The sequence below is a fragment of the Podarcis cretensis genome (assembly GCF_951804945.1).
Source record: "Podarcis cretensis genome assembly, chromosome: 12".
Classification (NCBI taxonomy): domain Eukaryota; kingdom Metazoa; phylum Chordata; class Lepidosauria; order Squamata; family Lacertidae; genus Podarcis; species Podarcis cretensis.
This window is the reverse complement of record NC_137181.1, coordinates 6,861,418-6,881,652: the sequence shown is the minus strand read 5'-3', so window position 1 is coordinate 6,881,652 and position 20,235 is coordinate 6,861,418. Positions and strand designations below refer to the sequence as shown.

Here is a 20,235-nt window from a genome sequence, read left to right as displayed (position 1 = left end):
ATAATTGAAAAGGCTAAGATTACCCTTAAAGAGTATTTTGAAACGAACCTGAATAAAGAAACAAAAATTAATGTAGTCTGGGACGCCAGAAAGGCGGTCCTAAGAGGATTGTTTATTCAGCAAAATGCATTCAGAAAGAGATTAAGAGAATCAAAGAGGGAAGAAATAGGCAAGCAACTGGGGGAATGTGAGAAAAAATTAATAATGAACCCTAGTGACGAAAGGACCAAACAAATCTATAAAATGTTGCAGACGCAATACTCGATATTGATAAGTCAAGAGGTAGAATGGAGAATTAGATCAATGAAGCAAAAGTATTTTGAATCTGCGAATAAAACGGGGCGGTTACTGGCGTGGCAACTTAGAAAAAAGAAAAAACAGAACGTGATTAACAAAATCCAAGTAGAAGGACAAATACTTGAGGACCCCGCTAAAATAGAGGAAAGGTTTCTTCAATTTTACAAAAACTTGTATAAAAAGGAAGAGGAAGACACGGAAGAAATTGATAAGTACTTGGAAAAGAATAGAAAAGAACAGCTGACGGATGAGGAGAAAAACTACCTAAACAAACCAATAACGGTTGACGAGATCAAGGAAATAATTAAGAGGATGAAATCAGGGAAAGCACCAGGCCCTGATGGGCTATCCCAAAAGTACTACAAAGTCTTAGAAGAATATCTGGTCCCGGTTCTCTGCAAAGTAATAAATAATATCCTACAAGGAGGTTCGGTGCCTGACTCTTGGAAAGAGGCGCACATCACATTAATCCCCAAATCAGATCTGGATAAGCTGGACATAAGAAACTATAGGCCGATATCACTACTCAATAATGATTATAAAATATTTGCAGGAATAATGGCAAACAGGCTTAAAGAATATCTATCGAAATCTATCCATAAAGAGCAAACAGGATTTCTCCCTAACAGGCATTTAAAGGACAATGTAAGACATATAATAAATATTATGGAGTACCTGGAATTTAAGATCGATGTCCCTGCAGCCCTAATTTTCATTGATGCCGAAAAGGCATTTGATAATGTGTCGTGGAGGTTTCTACTAAAAGGTATGGAGAGGGTTGGTATAGAGGGGCCCTTTTTGGAGGGTATAAAGGCGATTTATGCAGAACAAAGGGCCAAACTAATTATTAATAACAATTTAACTAGCTCATTTGTGATCTCGAAGAGTACAAGGCAGGGCTGCCCTTTATCCCCCCTCCTATTTATTATGGTACTGGAAGTGATAACAAATAAGATCAGGGAAACCCCCAAAATAAAGGGAATTAGAGTAGGGGACAAAGAATATAAACTAAAAGCATATGCCGACGATTTGGTGATATCGTTAGGAGAACCAGTAGTGAGTATCGGTAAAGTTATAGAGTTGCTTGAGGAGTTTGGAAATCTGTCCGGCTTTAGGCTAAACAAAGTCAAAACTAAAATGCTGACAAAGAACTTAACTAAAGAGCAAAGCAATCTGCTAGAGTCGAAAACAGGAATTAAGGTGGTGAAGAAGGTGAAATACCTGGGCATTTGGATCTCCATGAAAAATATAAATTTAGTAGAAGACAACTATAAAAAGACCTGGAAGGAGATTAAAAAAGATCTGGACACCTGGGGCAGGTTAAGATTGTCTTGGTCGGGCAGAATGGCTGCAGTTAAAATGAGTATCCTCCCAAGGTTGCTGTTCCTTTTTCAGAATATTCCGGTGATTAGGGGCACGACAGCATTTAAGGACTGGCAGAGAACCCTGTCCAGATTCATTTGGCAGGGCAAGAGAGCAAGAATTAAATTTAAATTACTTACAGACCGTAGTGACAGAGGAGGATTTGCCGTTCCTAATCTGAAACTTTACTATGAGGCCGCGTGTCTGTGTTGGATCAAGGATTGGATTGCCTTGAAAAATGTAGACCTGCTGGATTTGGAGGGGTTCGATGCCAGATTTGGCTGGCATGCGTATCTATGGCAAGATAAGGAAAGAGCCCATAAAGGATTCTCCAACCACATATTTAGAGGTGTGCTACTCGAGGTATGGAACAGAAATAAGAAACTTCTAGAAAAAGACACCCCGTGGTGGTTATCACCAGTTGATATTTTGACAATTAAAAAACCTAATATGGAAGGTCAAAGATGGACCTATGAGGATCTATTGGTAAAATCAGATAAAGGGTGGAAGCTCAGACCCTATGAAGAACTGAAGGATAAATTAACAACCTGGTTGCAATTTTACCAAATTAACTCCCTATGGAATGAGCATAAAAAAATAGGGATGAGCGAGAAAAAGTCCAGATTTCAGGTGGAAATAATAGAAGGAAACTCCAAACTCCTATCTAAAATGTATAGTCAACTATTAGATTGGGATATGAAGGATGAAGAGGTAAAGGAGGTGATGACCAAATGGGCCATAGACCTTGGTTACAATCTGGACTTCGACAGATGGGAGAAACTCTGGAATAAGGACATGAAATTTACAGCATGTGTTGACCTTCGAGAAAACTTACAAAAAATGATGTACAGGTGGTATCTTACCCCTGTGAAACTGGGGAAAATGTATAAGACGGGGGACAAGTCTTGCTGGAAGTGCAGGGTAAAGGAAGGAGACTTCCACCATATGTGGTGGACCTGCGAAAAAGTGAGAAGGTTTTGGGGACTTATCTATGACGAGCTAAAAAAGATCTTGAGATATACCTTCCCTAAAAAACCCGAAGCCTTTTTTCTAGGGATGGTTGGGAAGGAGATTAGACAAGAAGATCAAACCATGTTTCAATACGCAATGGTAGCAGCCAGGATGCTGCTGGCGCAAAACTGGAAAACCCCTAATATTCCAACCATCAGGGACTGGCAATCCAAATTATTCGAATATATAGAGTTAGCAAGGATGACACAGAAGATCAGGCAGCAGAAAAATGAAAAATTTATTAATGACTGGAGCAATTTTTTTATATATATGGAAACAAACTTAGGAAATATTAAAATTTCAGTGGGCGATACATAAAGTTTGAGAGGTGTAAATAAAGGAGATAAAAATACCCCGTAGGAAGATAATGTGGGATTACAACTCAAGCCGTTTTGAAGGGAAGTCAATCACTGTTGGTGACGGGTGGGTGTGTTCTTTGTTAGTGTTTTTTGGTTGTTGTATTTGTTGGTGAGTTTGGGTCTTGTTTTTTGACGTTGTTTACCTTTTACCTTTGTTTTCCTTTGTTTTTGCTTTGTTTTTTATGTTTTTCTTTGTGATTTTCTTTTCTCATGAAAAAGAGCTTAATAAAAATAATTAATAAAAAAAAGAAGAAGAAGAAGAAGAATCTAGTGCTTGCCTTCATCTAGTTTACCCTCTATTGCAGTCTTCATGCCTGGATCATTTTTCATGAGTGGCTTCCTCATTAAATGCCTCAAAGTAGCAGATCCTTTGAGTGACGATTGCATCTGAAAGTAGCATCCCCCGATACAACCCATTGTCACCTGATTCAGCTTTATTCCAAACCTATTGTGCATCGTATATTATGTTGTAGGGATCAACCACTTGCATATAGCAGACACCTTTAAATCAAACATGCATGTTCCAGGCCTTTGGTTATTGGCCTGGAAAAAGGAACATGAGCACAAAATAAAACATCAAGAAGTTTCCATTGTAAGGCATAGTTCAAAAAGAAGTGCCTCTCACTTATCACCAGCCAGTAATATAAAGAGACTTAGATACACGTCCATGATTGCTGATAAAGGAAAGAATATGAAAAAGTTACATGTTGTAATAAATACAGTTTATGCCAATACAGATTTCATCGTGCAGGAGACTAGTTTAATTAGACAAGTCATGGTTACAATCTACAACAGCCTTCCTCCAACATGGTGCCCTACAAATGTTGTACAAATTATAAATTCTTGTTGTTGGACTACAACTCCCCTCATCCCTGACCACTGGCTATGCTCGCTGAGGCTGATGGGAGTTGAAGTCCAGCATCATCAGGAAGGCATGAGGTTGGGAATGGCTGGTCTACAGTGGCTTGGGCTATTTGTTGCACCAACTCCATCTTAGGCATAATTACATTAATGTAAGAACTGCTCCAGTATTCTGGTTTCCTTACGCACTCTGGAGAAAACACAGGAAGCTGCTTTATATCAAGTGAATTCATTCATCTGTCGAGAATTTTTGACAGTAACTTGCAACACTGAACTGTAGAGTCGGAAGGGACTGTGAGGGTCATCTAGTCCAGCCCCCCAACATGGGTCTCGAACCCACAACCCTGAGATTAAGGGTCTCATGTTCTACTGACTGAGCTATCCCAGGGTTTCAGGCAGGAGACTCTCTCAGCTTCACTGGAGACACCAAGGTTTGGACCTTGGATCTTTTGCATGCATGTCATGTGCTCTACCACCAAACCATGGCCTTTTCCATTTATTTGACAAAATCTAAATGCTGGGACTACAGGCTGAATTCCCCCTCCCCCATGGCAATTTACTAACTAATGAGACAAACCACACAGTGTTCGTACCTTGCACTACCACCTTTGCACTCGACTGGGTCTCGCCAATGTCACAGGTATAAATGTCACTGTCGTCTTCCTGTAAGTCGTTCACTGTGAGTTGCAGGACTGTCCCCTTCTGGCTGATCTCGTATTTCTTGCTCGCCTTGAGGTCCGTAATCCCTTTCCTCCAGGTCACAGCAGAAGCCGGCTTCTTGGTTTCGCAAGTAAGAACTGCTTTCTTATTTTCCTCCAGCTTCAGGTCTGTAAGGTCTTTGATGAAGCAGTTTCCTGCTTCTGAAAGGAAATGCAATAAAGTGATAGGTAAGTGAGCACTCAAATCAAACACAGCAACAGAGATAAATGAAACAGTGGCTCAAGGATGGTGGCTACATGCTTCTCTCGTACTTCTCAGAGGTGAAGATTCTCACGCCACAACCCAAACACACAGCACCACCTTGGAGCAATTTACAAGGCTCGCAATAGACAGGGAAGAATGTTCACCACCACTTGGAACTTAAAGAATATAAATGGAATGAGGCTGAATCCTGACAAGACAGAAGTACTGTTCTTGGGGGATAGGGGGTGGGCTGGTGTGGAGGACTCCCTGGTCCTGGATGGGGTAACTGTGCCCCTGAAGGACCAAGTGGGAGTCATTTTGGACTCACAGCTGTCCATGGAGGCGCAGGTTAATTCTGTGTCCAGGGCAGCTGTCTACCAGCTCCATCTAGTACACAGGCTGAGACCCAACCTGCCCACGGACTGTCTCGCCAGAGTGGTGCATGCTCTAGTTATTTCTCGCTTGGACTACTGCAATATGCTCTATGTGGGGCTACCTTTGAAGCTGGCCCGGAAGCTACAACTAATCCAGAATGCGGCAGCTAGACTGGTGACTGGGGGCGGCCACCGAGACCACATAACACCGGTCTTGAAAGACCTACATTGGCTCCCAGTACGTTTCTGAGCACAATTCAAAGTGTTGATGTTGACCTTTAAAGCCCTAAATGGCCTCGGCCCAGTATACCTGAAGGAGCATCTCCACCCCCATCGTTCTGCCTGGACACCGAGATCCAGTGCCAAGGGCCTTCTGGCGGTTTCCTCACTGCGAGAAACAAAGTTACAGGAAACCAGGCAGAGGGGCTTCTCAGTAGTGGCGCCCGCCCTGTGGAACGCCCTCCCACCCGATGTCAAAGAGAACAACAACTACCTGACATTTAGAATACATCTGAAGGCAGCCATGTTCAGGGAAGTTTTTAATGTGTGACATTTTAATGTATTTCTAATCTTTGTTGGAAGCCGCCCAGAGTGGCTGGGGAAACTCAGCCAGATGGACGGGGTACAATTAATTAATTAATTAATTAATTATGATGAAAGAGAGTGAGATGCTAATCATCTAGCCTGGTGAGAAGACCCCTTTCTTCTGAACTGTATTTAAGACAGGCTGCTGGAGCACAGTGAGGTCATTGCCAGCAACTGGTCCATTTCTGCCTTATTTTATACTTCCTTTTTGCTTGCTGCTTTCATATTTAAGTCTAGATTATTTATTTCTGTAATATGGAATACCCCGCCCCCATATTTGGCAAACTGTTGGTGGTTGTGCTTTGAATTGCACATTGTTTCAGAAACTGCAGATTTGGTGAAAGGTAAAGGTAAAGGGACCCCTTTACTGGCCGAGGTCCAGTCGCTTTACTGGCCGAGGGAGCTGGCGTACAGCTTCCGGGTCATGTGGCCAGCATGACTAAGCTGCTTCTGGCGAACCAGAGCAGCGCACGGAAACGCCATTTACCTTCCCGCCGGAGCGGTACCTATTTATCTACTTGCACTTTGATGTGCTTTCAAACTGCTAGGTTGGCAGGAGCAGGGACTGAGCAACCGGAGCTCACCCTGTCGTGGGGATTCAGACGGCGGACTTTCTGATCGGCAAGTCCTAGGCTCTGTGGTTTAACCCACAGTGGTAGGTTTGCCTTTAAATGCAAATTGAATCTAGTTTCTCTCCAACCGTTGTGGAACCAAACTGCATTTCAGAAAATTTCCTTTCGATTGCTGACTGGATCTACGCTTTGCAAGGCACCACCACTGACCTTCCACAGTAAGCGTTGCTTTTGTTTTAGAGATTTCGGTCTCGCATGTGTATTCCCCACTGTCCTTGACTGAGGCATCATGGATGATCAGTATGACACGGGTCCCCTCCTCGCGCAGGTCGTACTTTTGGCTCCTCCGAATCTCTTTGCCATCCTTGCGCCACTTAATGTTGCCATCCCACTTGGACAAGTCACAACTCAAGCTAGTCTCCTGCCCCACCAATGCGGTCTTGTCCTCCAGCTCACGTACAAATTCTGCTGGCTTTTCTAAAGGGAAAGGAAGCAAAAGAGTCTTTCTATTAAGAAGAAAAATAACTCCTCAGGTTTATCATCTTTTTTACTATGTTGGAGAATTTTTTTTTGGGGGGGGGGGGAATCTGCAGTAAAGGAGCAACAAGACAAGGAACTGAGATTCAGCAGCCATTTCATCTTATAAACATGTGCTGAAAATGTTTCTGTTCCATCATGCTTATGCAATTAGGAATAAATCTTTCCAAAGCAGGTAGCTGTTTTCTGATTTTAACATGTTTATATGGTTGTATGATTTTATGAACAGTTGTTGCAAACCGCTCTGATTTTTCAAAAACAAATAGTGGTATAAAAGGTAAAGGGACCCCTGACCATTAGATCCAGTCATAGCCGACTTTGGGGCTGCGGCGCTCATCTCGCTTTACTGGCCAAGGGAGCCGGCGTACAGCTTCCAGGTCATGTGGTCAGCAGGACTAAGCCGCTTCTGGCGAACCAGAACAGTGCACGGAAACACCATTTACCTTCCCGCCAGAGCGGTTCCTATTTATCTACTTGCACTTTGAGGTGCTTTCGAACTGCTAGGTTGGCAGGAGCAGTGACCAAGCAACGTGAGCTCACCCCATCGCGGGGATATATTTTCATAAATAAATAAACTAAATAGTGCCATTTTATAATCTGTTGAGACTGTCCATGTACCAAACAGATGTTCCTGCTTAAGATGCACACCCAAATTTCCTCTACGCACCTTTCACGACTAGAGTGGCTTTGGAGCTTAAGTCACCAAGTGAGAAAACAACCTCTCCAGCATCAGTGGCCATTGCTTTTTTAATATTGAGAGTGTATTTCCTCCCTTTGTTGAATGCTCGAACCCGTCCCTCGCGGCCAACTTCGGTTCCGTTGATGAGCCAGCGGCAATCTTCAGCGCTTTCATGGGAGAGAACACATTCAAAGCTACAACTCTCCCCTTCCAGGACTTCCGTGTTCTTGAGGCGTTTGGTGACACCGATATTCAATTCTAAGAACATAGATAAAAGGGTTATCAGAGAGTCTTTGGCACCCTACGCAAGGCAAGTGCAATGCAAGAATTAGAGCAGTGGAACCCCTGTGCAAACAGAGAGCATGGCTAAGGAATCCCCAGGGCATTGCCACGGAGGAAGTATAAACAGCAAAAGCTCATTTGGGTGCATTTGTTATTTAAAAAGAGTATTGTCTTGGGTCATTTCTCTAAGGTAGTCTTTTTTAAAGCTTTTATGTGTTTATATGCCTATCACACTTTTAAACTTAAAATCCATTGTTGTATATTGTTTTAAATGTTTGTTTTGCTATTGGGATTATAGCTCCATTTGTGTTTCTCAAGCTGGTCTCTGACTGTAATAAATTTCATGTTCATGAGTACAGTGGTACCTCGGGTTAAGTACTTAATTCGTTCCGGAGGTCCGTTCTTAACCTGAAACTGTTCTTAACCTGAAGCACCATGTGGTGTTTGCCTCCTAGGTGGGTCATAAGGAAAGGGTTAAATGAGTGTGATGTGATTGGCCAGAGAGAAACTGATAGGAGGAGTTAGAGTGAGAGTCGGAGCTGTGTGGAAGTCAGTTGAGAGTTGGGAGTTGAAGAAGGAAGAGAGAGGATAAGTCTGTGGGCTGGTGGAGTTGTGTGGTGAGTGAGTGAGAGGAATTGTTAGGTGGAGTCAGATAGATAGTTGAAATAATCAGTTTGAAGTTGTTAGGAATGCACAGGACAGTTAAGGAACTAAGATTAAGAAACTGCCAAGGAAAATTATCTGAAACCATAAGCTTGTTCATGCCTATAAATAAACGTGATTATTTGTTAATGGTAACAACTGTCTGGACTCCGTGATTACCCATGAGAAACGGGTTGCTGGAGCACGATTTCTGTTCTCATCCTGAAGCAAAGTTTTTAACCTGAAGCACTATTTCTGGGTTAGCGGAGTCTGTAACCTGAAGCGTATGTAACCTGAGGCACCACTGTATTGTCTTCCGTAACATTCTGGTGTATTAGAACCCTAGGAAGGACAAGAAAAGATGGCAAAAGATACACAAAGCTGGTGCACATTTGTTTTGGCCCTCCGCTTGTGGTCTGGCTTGTGGGGCTTCGTGGGGGTGCATGTTTACACCTTGCAGCTCTACAGTTCCGGACTTCATAATGCAGCAGCCCCTACCTTGGACGCTGACTCTAGACTTGGCCACCTCTGTACCAAGGTCGCATGTATACAAGCCGGCATCAGCCTTGTCGAGGTCATGGATAACGAGACCCAGCGTCTTCCCAGCCTGAAGCATCTCGTACTTGTCACTTGGGGTGAGTTCCACACCCTCCTTCTTCCAGATGGGCTTGACCTTTGCCTTGGAGACCTCACATTCCAGGCTGACTGTGCTGCGTTCCTCTGCAGCAACATCATCCAGGGACTTCATGAAGACAGCAGGCTTCTCTGAAGAATGGTGCAAGAAGAAAAGGAAATGGCAATGTTTAGATCCAACTTTCCGGGTGTTACTTATTTCACAAAACTCATGCAGCAGCTTGATTGTAAGGAAAGCGAGGACCAAGGCCCTTAGGTGAAAAAAGGAAACTCACCTTTCACCTTCAGCCGAGCACTCTCGGTGACTTTCTTCTGAACCTTGATCGTCACTGAGCCAGCATCTTCTGGCATGACGTGTTTGAGCATCAGGCTATGAGAGGTGCCCAGTTTCTTGATCTCATTGAAGTTGTTGGGGAAGAGGTGTGTGTCATTGAGGAACCATTCCACGTCGTCAACGTCTTCAGACAGCTCACAGGAGAAGAAGGCGCAGTTCTCCTCCTCAATTTCCACATCTTCCAGATGCTTCGTTATCTCCACTTTGCGTTCTGTTTGAGGGGAGGGATTAGGCACACAATGAGGTTCCACAGTACAAGATGCTAACTTACCAGAACCATCTCCAGCTCTGCAAACAGCATGTTGCAAACTTCTTGCAGCCTCCATTCTATATGCAAAGGCAGTTTCCCACATAGCATTTTCAGAGAATCCAAAGGGCCACGATAGCAAATAAAATATTTTTCTGAACATCTCAGATTCTCCATCTGCTGCCTAAGAAATGTCCTCCCCTGTCTTATGGCTTCTTCCACCCCACACTCCAAATAAGCAAGCTCATTCCATCCTCCTGTGGGAAGTACCATTCTCCAATACATTACAGGTTGTCACAACACACTCTGCATTGTAAATTCCCTTTCTAACCAGCAACCTGAGCAGGTAGCAGCAACCTTCTCGGGCCAGTGGGCACACTTGGAATTTTGAGAACATTCCATGGGTGCCAGTAGCAAAATGGCTGCTGTGGGGTTGTGGTATATGACAGATTGCCTGACATGGAGGTGTGTCATAGAGGCTTCAACTTAGGAGAGGCTGAATGTGCTGGGCCCGGGGGTAAACCCGAGCAATGCAATCCAGATCTGGTCCCAAATCCAAGGGTTCCGCGAAGAGTCAGTCCAACAGGGTCAAGGCAGGAAAGCAGGCAAGGTCAGGCACAGGGTCACAGGCAGGTTCTAGCAAACAGCAACGTTGCTCCCGCAACCTGGGGCAGGGTCCAACAGCCTTTTATCTCTGTCGGGGTAATGGCTGGTCCTGATCCCCTGGTGACTCACCTCCCTGTCTCGCCCAAAGGTGAGCACTCCTCCTGCGAGTACTCAGGTCTCTCCTTCTCTCAGACCTAAGCCTTTGTAGCTCAGGAGATGTTGGTGGGTTACTAGACCCAGAGCCCGCCTCAGCCTCCCCTGACCCAACCGGTAGTGGAGCAGCTGTAAGTGATGGCCCAGCTGAGGGCAACAAGGTCATCCCCACATCTGGAGCCAGGGCCCAGCTGGTGTTTGTTGCAGGGGAACCTGTGCAGACTGGGACTCTTCAGAATCAGGCCCCAGACTAGGTTCAGATGCTGCCCGAGGCAGAGGTTCTGAGTCCGAGCCCAAGTCCCAGGCCATCACACTGAGTCAAGGCAAAAAGGAACTGGGCAAAAAGAGACAACAGTCTCTCTTGCATTTGAGGGGGCATTTCTTGACATCTTTCAAAGGTACCAGAGGATGGTGCCTTTTCTATGCATTATTGCTGCCTTAATGCGGCATATAGACATGTCACTAAAAATTATTCACTTAACGGAGTTCACCCAATTTCTAATAGTAAGTATACGCATGATAAAATTGCTAATTTCTTTTCCTGCACATAAAGCAAGGCTGGACTCGCCTCACCTTCCCTCCATTGTTTCACCTACGTACCCAGAATGGTTAGTGAGGCCTTGGTCTCTGAAGTCCCAGCTTTGCATTTGTAAACACCAGAATCTCCAACAGACAACTTCAGGATTTTTAGCTCTGCTGTGTTCTTATCCCTCTTGAGCTTAAACCTCTCTGAGGGCTCGATGAGCGTGTGGTCTTTGTACCATTCTACAACCTTTGGAGAAGGCTTGAACTCACAAGAAAGGACAACTGAGTGGGTTTCCTGGACAACCTTGTCTTCTAGGTGCCTGGTAATAGTCACTTGAAGATCTACAAAGAGAAGCAGCAGGGAGGGTCATCATGGACCAAGAAGTTGCAATGAATTAGATCTAGGGGAAACTATGGGAGTGGCATTGAATTAGATCTAGGGGAACTATGCACAACTGCTAGTTAATGCATGAAGGAGGGGCGCTGGTGGCGCTGTGGTCTAAACCACTGAGCCTCTTGGGCTTGCCGACCAGAAGGTTGACAGTTTGAATCCCTGCAATGGAGTGAGCTCCTGTTGCTCTGTCCCAGCTCCTGCCAACCTAGCAGTTCAAAAGCACACCAGTGCAAGTAGATAAATAGGTACAGTTGTGGCAGGAAGGTAAACGGTGTTTCTGTGCGCTCTGGTTTCCGTCACGGTCACCCATTGAGCCAGAAGCGGTTTAGTTCTGCTGGCCACATGACCCGGAAAGCTGTCTGAGGACAAACACTGGCTCCCTCGGCCTGAAAGCTAAATGAGCGCCGCAACCCCATAGTCATCTTTGACTGGACTGTCCAAGGGTCCTTTACCTTTACCAATGCATGAAAGGGTAAAGAACCACAAAATTGTATTGCTAGGTAGACTCATACTTGTGCTGGGTCCGAGGGTTAACCCGAGCAATGCAGTCCAGGTCCGGTCCCAAATCCAAGGATTCCATGAGGAATCAGTCCAATAGGGCCAAGGCAGGAAACCAGGCACAGGGTAACAGGCAGGTTCCAGCAAGCAGCAATGTTGCTCCTGCAACCTGGGGTGGGGTCCGACAGCCTTTTATCTGTCGGGATAATGGCTGGTTCTGATTCCCTGGTGACTCACCTCCCTGTTTTGCCCGAAGGTGAGCACTCAGGTCTCTCCTTCTCTCAGACCTTAGTCTCTGCAGCTTGGGAGACGTCAGTGGGTTACTAGACCCAGGGGCCGCCTCAGCATCCCCTGACCCAACTGGTAGTGGAGCAGCTGTAAGTGATGGCCCAGCTGGAGGCAACGAGGTCATCCCCGCATCTGGAGCCAGGACAGGCTCAGGCCCCTGACTTGGCCCAGCTGGTGCTTGTTGCAGGGGAACCTGTGCAGACTGGGACTCATCAGCATCAGGACCCAGACTCAGCTCAGATGCCGCCTGAGGCAGAGGATCCGGTGCAGACCGAGACTCTTCTGGTTCCGAGTCTGAGCCCGAGTCCCAGGCCATCACAATACTATCCTTGACTGAGGTATCGTGGATGATCAATATGGAGAGGGTCCCCCCCCCCGGCAGAGATCATACTTTTGGCTCCTCTGAATCTCTTTGCCATCCTTGCGCCGCTGAACGTTGCTCATCTAAAAGCCCCCCTGCCTTCTCCTCAAGAACCACCCTGAACAGACCTGCTGCTGCTGCTGTTTCAAGTTCTGAAGAAGAAGTGACTTACCTTTCACCACCAAGTTCGCTGTGGACTTTGCTTTGCCAATGGCAAACTGAATGGTGCCTGTCATCTCTACTTCAGTCTTCCTCAGGATCAGACGGTGGAGCCTCCTCTCCTGTTCTATCACAACATCCTTGCCGGCCTGCAGGAGTTCTCCACGGAGAGACCATTTAGGGGGCTTGACAGACTCAATGGAGATTTCGCACTCAAACCTGGCTTCCGCTGGCTCACTGACCTCCACATCCCTCAGCTCCTTCACAATATTGATGGATTGCTCTGAGGACACGGAGGAGCCAAAGAGAAAAAGGTCAAATGTCCGTCCTGCTGCCTCCACGCAGACCATGTAGTGGTGGCTTATTAACAGCTATTTAAAATCATCATAATGTTGAGATTTGAACATTGCTGGGCTCCTTGGTCCAGCTTAGGACAAGAGGAGCAGGAAATAAATATTAATATGCAGTAGCATATTTTTAAACCCTTCAGCTTATCCACTAAGAGCAAAACTAGCCAAGTTCTGACTCCTCTTCCTGCTCTTGTTGTAGGCCCAGAGTGGGTAGCCTGTGGCCTCCATGTCAATGTTGCTGGACTACAAATCCCATAACCCCTGACCATTGGCCATACTGGCTGGGCTGATGGAAGCTGTAGTCCACAAGTTCTTTATCCATATTGCGGGCAGACTTTATTTGTTGGTTCTCTTTATTTCCCCACCTCTGACCGTGGCAGCAAATTATGCAACACAATGATACATGCAAATATTGGGGCAGGTGGGAGGGGAGTTGACCCAAAGCTGTGATTTTCAGTAGCAACCCCGTGTCAATCATCAAGCCCAGCTCTCTTGTGGGGTTGCAATTCTAAACACATTTAACCTGACACATCTTTTGCCATTAAAAGTGCACAGGCTTAGATTGTAAGGACAATTCTTATATACTATGATATGTTCTTCTGGAATCTTTTGGGTTATACTGACACTTTATTGGTACGCTTTTTGCTGTAGCTAGGAAGTTAGGGCAATCAAGATGTCTGATGATTTGAATTTTGTTGAAAGGGCACTTTCCCACAGGATATTATGCAGATCTCCGATGGACTGATTCCTTTACTCAATCTGCTCAGTTCCTTCCATAAAAAAGGGCGTAGAACCCAAAACACAATTCATGTATGTGGCAGAGAGAAGTACAAAGCCTCTTACGGCATGGGAAAGTCCTTTTAAGTAATGTCAGTTCCTACATTTCAAGTTGTGTGACTAACATTCTGGATCAGCAGCAGGAGAAACTGCCACGTAAAGCTACCCTAATGTTCTGGGGTAAGGTTCAGCGATAGTAGCATTTTTACCATCAAATCTGCTTCAACCTCAGTTCAGAACCAGCAGTGCGATGAACATGGCTCTAGTTCTGTAATGACTATTTGGTAGCCTGCAGGTAGAACCCAAAACTGCAGACCAATATTTATGTATGCAACTATGGCTGGAAGGTTAGGTAAAGGTAAAGGTACCCCTGCCCGTACGGGCCAGTCTTGACAGACTCTGGGGTTGTGCGCCCATCTCACTTAAGAGGCCAGGGGCCAGCGCTGTCCGGAGACACTTCCGGGTCACGTGGCCAGCGTGACATCGCTGCTCTGGCGAGCCAGAGCCGCACACGGAAACGCCGTTTACCTTCCCGCTGGTAAGCGGTCCCTATTTATCTACTTGCACCCGGAGGTGCTTTCGAACTGCTAGGTTGGCAGGCGCTGGGACCGAGCAGCGGGAGCACACCCCGCCGCAGGGATTCGAACCGCCGACCTTTCGATCGGCAAGCCCTAGGCGCTGAGGCTTTAACCCACAGCGCCACCTGTAATGACTATTTGGTAGCCTGCAGGTAGAACCCAAAACTGCAGACCAATATTTATGTATGCAACTATGGCTGGAAGGTTATTGATTGCCAAAAATTGGAAAAGCAGCAGCGTCCCAACTAAAACAGACTGGCTATCTAAAATGATGGAATACTTCCATATTGCCAAACTAACAGGGAGGATAAGAGGAGATATGGTACAAAAAGCAAATAAGGAGTGGGCTATCTTTAAGGAATACCTCAAAATTTATGTGGAAAAGTAGAATTTCTGACAGATATTGAATGAATCCAGAAAATGATTAGAGTGAAAGGAGAGTAAAGTCAAGATAGAAGAAGAGATTACAGAAATAATGAAATGCGTTTAAGCTGGTTGGAAAAATAAAATAGCATAACAAGAACGGCTGGAAGTCAAATCACTTAGTAGGTGTCCTTGTGGGGTAGGTGTGTAGGTATGTTGATATGTACAGTATAGGTAGGTATTATATAGAGTAATGTAGGTATGTTTTAAGTTATGAAAATAAGGTAGTGTGTTGTGTATGTGTATTGTGCAAATGTAAATCTATGTGTTTTATATGTTAATAAAATTTAAAAAAATAAATTAAAAAAAACAACCGAGCAAATATTTTGCCTGCATTTCCACAACACCTTGTCGGGAAAGAAGGGCAGGGGTGGCAGGAACAAGCCTGAAATCTAAATGATGCTCTTCTTGGCTATGGGGATTCCACCCACCCATCTTGCGATATTTAGATAAATGGCACAACTACTCAGTTTCATGGCTTCCCTCCACATATTCCAGCTGAGAACAAGTTAGTACCTTCCACGTAAAACTGAGCACTGCTTTTGTCATCAATGGCATCACAGGTGTAAATGCCTTCATCAGCAAACTCTGTCTCGTTGATTATGAGCTTCCTGTAGACCCCGTCGCTGACAATCTCGTACTTTTCGCCAGGTTGGATCAGTTTGTTATCCTTGTACCACTTGACCTCAGCATTGCGGCGAGACACTTGGCACTCCAGAAAGCCCCGGTGCTTCTCAATTGCAATCTTTACGCGGAGAGGTTTCACAAACCTTACAGGCAGTTCTAAAGGACGACAAAGAAACATCATTACTAGCACTACTGCTTTGAATTGATATAGTGCTTTAGGAAGTTCAAAACATTTGATATTCATTTTCACCTGGCGCCTAAAAACGTATAATGAAGGTGCTAGACAAGCCTCCCTGGGAAGAGCATTTTACAAACAGGGAGCCATTGTAGAAAAGGCCCCGTTCTCGTGTTGCCACCTTCCCGAACTCTCATGGAGGAGGCACACAAAGAAGGGCCTCCGATTATGATCACAGGGTCTGGGTCGGTTTACATGGGGAGAGGCGGTCATTAGGTATTATGGTCCTGAGCTGTTTAGGAAATTAACCAAACTGAAGGTGCGTTTTTGAGAAAGACTAAGGTGGTCCCATCACCTCCTGGCAAATAGAAGGGGAAGAAATGGAGGCAGTGAGAGATTTTACTTTCTTGGGCTCCATGATCACTGCAGATGGTGACGGCAGTCATGAAATCAAAAGACGCCTGCTTCTTGGGAGAAAAGCAATGAGAAACCTAGATAGCATCTTAAAAAGCAGAGACATCACCTTGCCAACAAAGGTCCGTATAGTTAAAGCTATGGTTTTCCCAGTAGTGATGTATGGAAGTGAGAGCTGGACCATAAAGAAGGCTGATTGCCGAAGAATTGATGCTTTTGAATTATGGTGCTAGGGGAGACACTTGAGAGTCCCGTGGACTGCAAGAAGATCAAACCTATCGATTCTTAAGGAAATCAGCCTTGAGTGCTCACTGGAAGGACAGATCCTGAAGCTGAGGCTCCAGTACTTTGGCCACCTCATGAGAAGAGAAGACTCCCTGGAAAAGACCCTGATGTTGGGAAAGATGGAGGGCACAAGGAGAAGGGGACGACAGAGGATGAGATGGTTGGATGGTGTTCTTGAAGCTACCAGCATGAGTTTGACCAAACTGCGGGAGGCAGTGGAAGACAGGAGTGCCTGGCGTGCTCTGGTCCAGGGGGTCACAAAGAGTCGGACACGACTAAACGACTAAACAGTAACAACAAGAAATAAGCCACACTGCAATACAATGCCATCATAATTACCTTTTACTTTAAGTTTTGCCCGGGATTCTGCTTTTTCAGCAACAAATTTGATTTCTGCTGAATCCTCCATCTCCACGCTTCTGTAGACTAGCGCGTAGCTTTTCCCTGTGAACAGAGACACAAACTCACAGTTACGGGCCATCAGTTTTGAGATCTGCTGAGTGTACCACACCTTAGGCACCTGCTCCTTAATCTCATTGTAGCCTCTCGTACTACCCAAGAGGACACAGAAAGCACATTTTTAATAGTAAATTCCACAACACAAGAATCCCCTTACCCCTAGAGGACATGGTCTAATATCCATTTCCTTAGCCCAGAGAATCATGGGGTTTATAGCTCTGTAAGTAGACTAGATATATCCATCTGAGAATTCTTAGCACCTTTGTCAAACAACACTTCCCATAATTATTTGGGGAAAGCCACAACACTCAAACTGGTATATAGTCATACCTCGGGTTACAGACACTCCAGGTTGCATTTTTTCTGGTTACGGACCCGCTGAAACCCGGAAGTACCGGAACGGGTTACTTCCGGGTTTTGGGGGTCATGCATGTGCAGAAGCGCCGAATTGCAACCCACACGTGTGCAGACACGCCACTGTGGGTTGCGAACATGCATCCTGCATGGATCACATTTGCAACCCGAACTGTTATGTTGTGGGTGAACATATCAGACGACACAGCGATTCTTCAAACAGCTCTCGTTTATTCACAGGCCAGAACAGAACTGAACTGAAGGGTTCAGCCAGCCTGCTTATATAGAGCTCCAGTACAACGCAACTGTAACCATTTTCTGTAACTATCCAATCACTGAACATCACTTTCAATCCCTTATTTGCATAAGTGGACCTGAGTGAAAACTATCTACAGTATCCCCCTGCTGGCCCAGGGTGAGAACTTCAGTACATAACACCAACGTCCACTGTATAACTGATATGCATGTGATCTGAAGGTCTGCCATCAAGCTTTAGTTATGCAAGAGACCTAAACAGTTCAGACTCGTCTTCCCCCACATGCCATTCCAACAAGAAAACAAACCCAATGTTTCCACTCATCGGCTGTCCCCTTTCCTACCGTCCTGGCGCAACCTGATGTTCTCTCCAGCCCGGATCTTGTTTTCGTTGCTGAACCACTGGGTTTCAACCTCGTCGTGTGAAATCTCGCAAGTGAAGGAAGCACTCTCTTTTTCGCTCACCTCCACGTCTTCCAATGGCTTCACTATCTTGATATCTCGGGCTAAGGGGTTACAAAGAGGTATTTACTAAAGGATATTTGCTCCTACTGACTTCTGGAATAAGTTGCACCCAGGTGAAACATGTTCCTTTTGGCCTGCTCCTCTGTCCTTCCTCTTTCTTTCTTTCTTTTTTTAAATATTATTGCAAATATGTACAAATCAAAACTTACAAACTTGAAAAAGAAAAAAAGAAATGAAGAAAGGTTACCAAAAAAAGAAGAAAAGAGAAAAAGAAAAATGGAAAACGGAAACAATAAAGAAATATCATACACCAATACAGTTAAGTCTTAATAAAGAAAAAAGAAAAAAATAAATAAAACAACATTAAGTCATTCCTTATTAAACTAATACTTTACAGATCAAACACGCATGTTTTAAAAAATATTTCATTTTTTCATGTTTTTTGTTCTTTCGTTCTTTGGGCTTCCGTCAGTCTCACAACAGTTCATTATTTCTAATGGAAACCAACTTATCTGTATTTCAGTGCATCCCTCATCCTGGTACCAGGGAGTTGTTTTTTTTTACTTTTGCAGAGTTATTCCAGACACAACCGGGTCTTCACTTCTGAACTTTGGCTTATCAAATATTTACTTAGGTACTCCCATTCTTTCTTACCTGTCTTATTAGACTTGTCTCTTATTATATCTGTCAGCCCTTCCTCTTTTTTTCTTTTAGCTGTGAGTAGGGAGGCACTGCAAAGAGCTGGTTGCTGGGGACTGGCACGGGGTGATTTAAATCCCACGGGGAGCGGACCTGAGGGAAGACTGATTGTTCCCTCAGGCCCACCCCCTGGACAGCACAGCCCTCTGCGCCAGTCTGCCACTGGCCACTTTGAAAGGCTGATGCAGAGCAGGAATTCAAGCCAGGAGCGTGCTCTGGCAAAGAACAGACCCTGACACGCAGCCCTGCATCATCAGCGAGGGGGAGGCACTGGTCATCCTGCAATGCCCCCCCCCAGCCCTAAAAGGGGGTAAGCAGACTTTTAGCTGTGAGTAGGGAGGTGATGCGAAAGGGGAGGTTTGAGGCCTTTTGACCTCTAGACTGGCTAATCAGTTCACCCCAACTGAGCTAAAATGTCATTTATTTTGTTCGCTTGTTTATCATTTAGTAAAGGTAAAGGGACCCCTGACCATTAGATACCTTTATTGTCATTGTCCCATGTGACCGACTCTGGGGTTGCGGCACTCATCTTGCTTTATTGGCCGAGGGAGCCGGCGTACAGCTTCCGGGTCCTGTGGCCAGCATGACTAAGCCGCTTCTGGCGAACCAGAGCAGCGCACGGAAACGCCGTTTACCTTCCCGCCAGAGCGGTACCTATTTATCTACTTGCACTTTGATGTGCTTTCGAACTGCTAGGTTGGCAGGAGCAGGGACCGAGCTACGGGAGCTCACCCCGTTGTGGGGATTTGAACCGCCGACCTTCTGATCGGCAAGTCCTAGGCTCTGTGGTTTAACCCACAGTGCCACCCGCGTCCCGTTTATCATTTAGTAGTAGTAAAAAAATACAGAAAGTTTCATCACATACCAAAGATACTTAATGGAGCAATTACAGAGCAATTACACAGCCTAACTGTAGATATCAGCACTTTTAATATACATTCTACTCCCCCTTTATGATAGTGTCCATTAGTTCAATTTATGCTAAAAAGTGGAAAAATGATAATCCTGTTTAAGGTAAAGGTAAAGGGACACCTGACCATTAGGTCCAGTCGTGACCGACTCTGGGGTTGTGGCGCTCATCTCGCTTTATTGGCCGAGGGAGCCAGCGTACAGCTTCCAGGTCATGTGGCCAGCATGACTAAGCCGCTTCTGGAGAACCAGAGCAGTGCATGGAAACACTGTTTACCTTCCCGCCAGAGCGGTACCTATTTATCTACTTGCACTTTGACGTGCTTTCAAACTGCTAGGTTGGCAGGAGCAGGGACCAAGCAACGGGAGCTCACCCCGTCATGGGGTTTTGAACCACCGACCTTCTGATTGACAAGTGCTAGGCTCTGTGGTTTAACCCACAGCGCCACCTGCGTCCCTGTTTAGCATGCCTTTTAATTATACACACTCACCCACCCACACCCCAGAAGCTATCGGTACTAATAGAACAGAATGTACCATGTTTTCAGGCTCTCCTGCTGGTCGACTTTCTGTAAGCACCCAGGTGGCTACTGTGAGAACGAGATACTAGGCTAGATGGACCTTTGGCTAGATGGTTTTTTTTCTCCTTCCCTGAGATGCTCCCTTGCCTTGTACTTACAAGCACAGTGGTGGTACCATTAATGGGCAACAATAGGGCAGACCTAAGGAGGAGACCTTAACCATGATCCGGGGGTTACGTAACATACTAAACCAGATCTTGGCATAGAAGAAGAAGAAGAAGA

General features: G+C 45.3%; 1 protein-coding gene across 29 annotated transcripts in view; it reads right to left on the bottom strand.

Annotated features, from left to right (window-relative positions):
• OBSCN (obscurin, cytoskeletal calmodulin and titin-interacting RhoGEF) overlaps positions 1-20,235 on the bottom strand; it is a 270,159-nt gene that overhangs the window by 179,519 nt on the left and 70,405 nt on the right. For all 29 annotated transcript variants that reach the window (XM_079996236.1, XM_079996263.1, XM_079996261.1 and 26 more), the window contains 10 exons: positions 17,704-17,865; positions 16,631-16,735; positions 15,307-15,573; positions 12,676-12,945; positions 11,038-11,304; positions 9,373-9,642; positions 8,963-9,229; positions 7,529-7,798; positions 6,535-6,801; positions 4,484-4,750 (listed from right to left, as the gene is read on the bottom strand). In XM_079996236.1, coding sequence (XP_079852362.1) covers positions 4,484-4,750; positions 6,535-6,801; positions 7,529-7,798; positions 8,963-9,229; positions 9,373-9,642; positions 11,038-11,304; positions 12,676-12,945; positions 15,307-15,573; positions 16,631-16,735; positions 17,704-17,865 — 2,412 coding nt within the window. The remainder of the gene's footprint in view (positions 1-4,483; positions 4,751-6,534; positions 6,802-7,528; positions 7,799-8,962; positions 9,230-9,372; positions 9,643-11,037; positions 11,305-12,675; positions 12,946-15,306; positions 15,574-16,630; positions 16,736-17,703; positions 17,866-20,235) is intronic.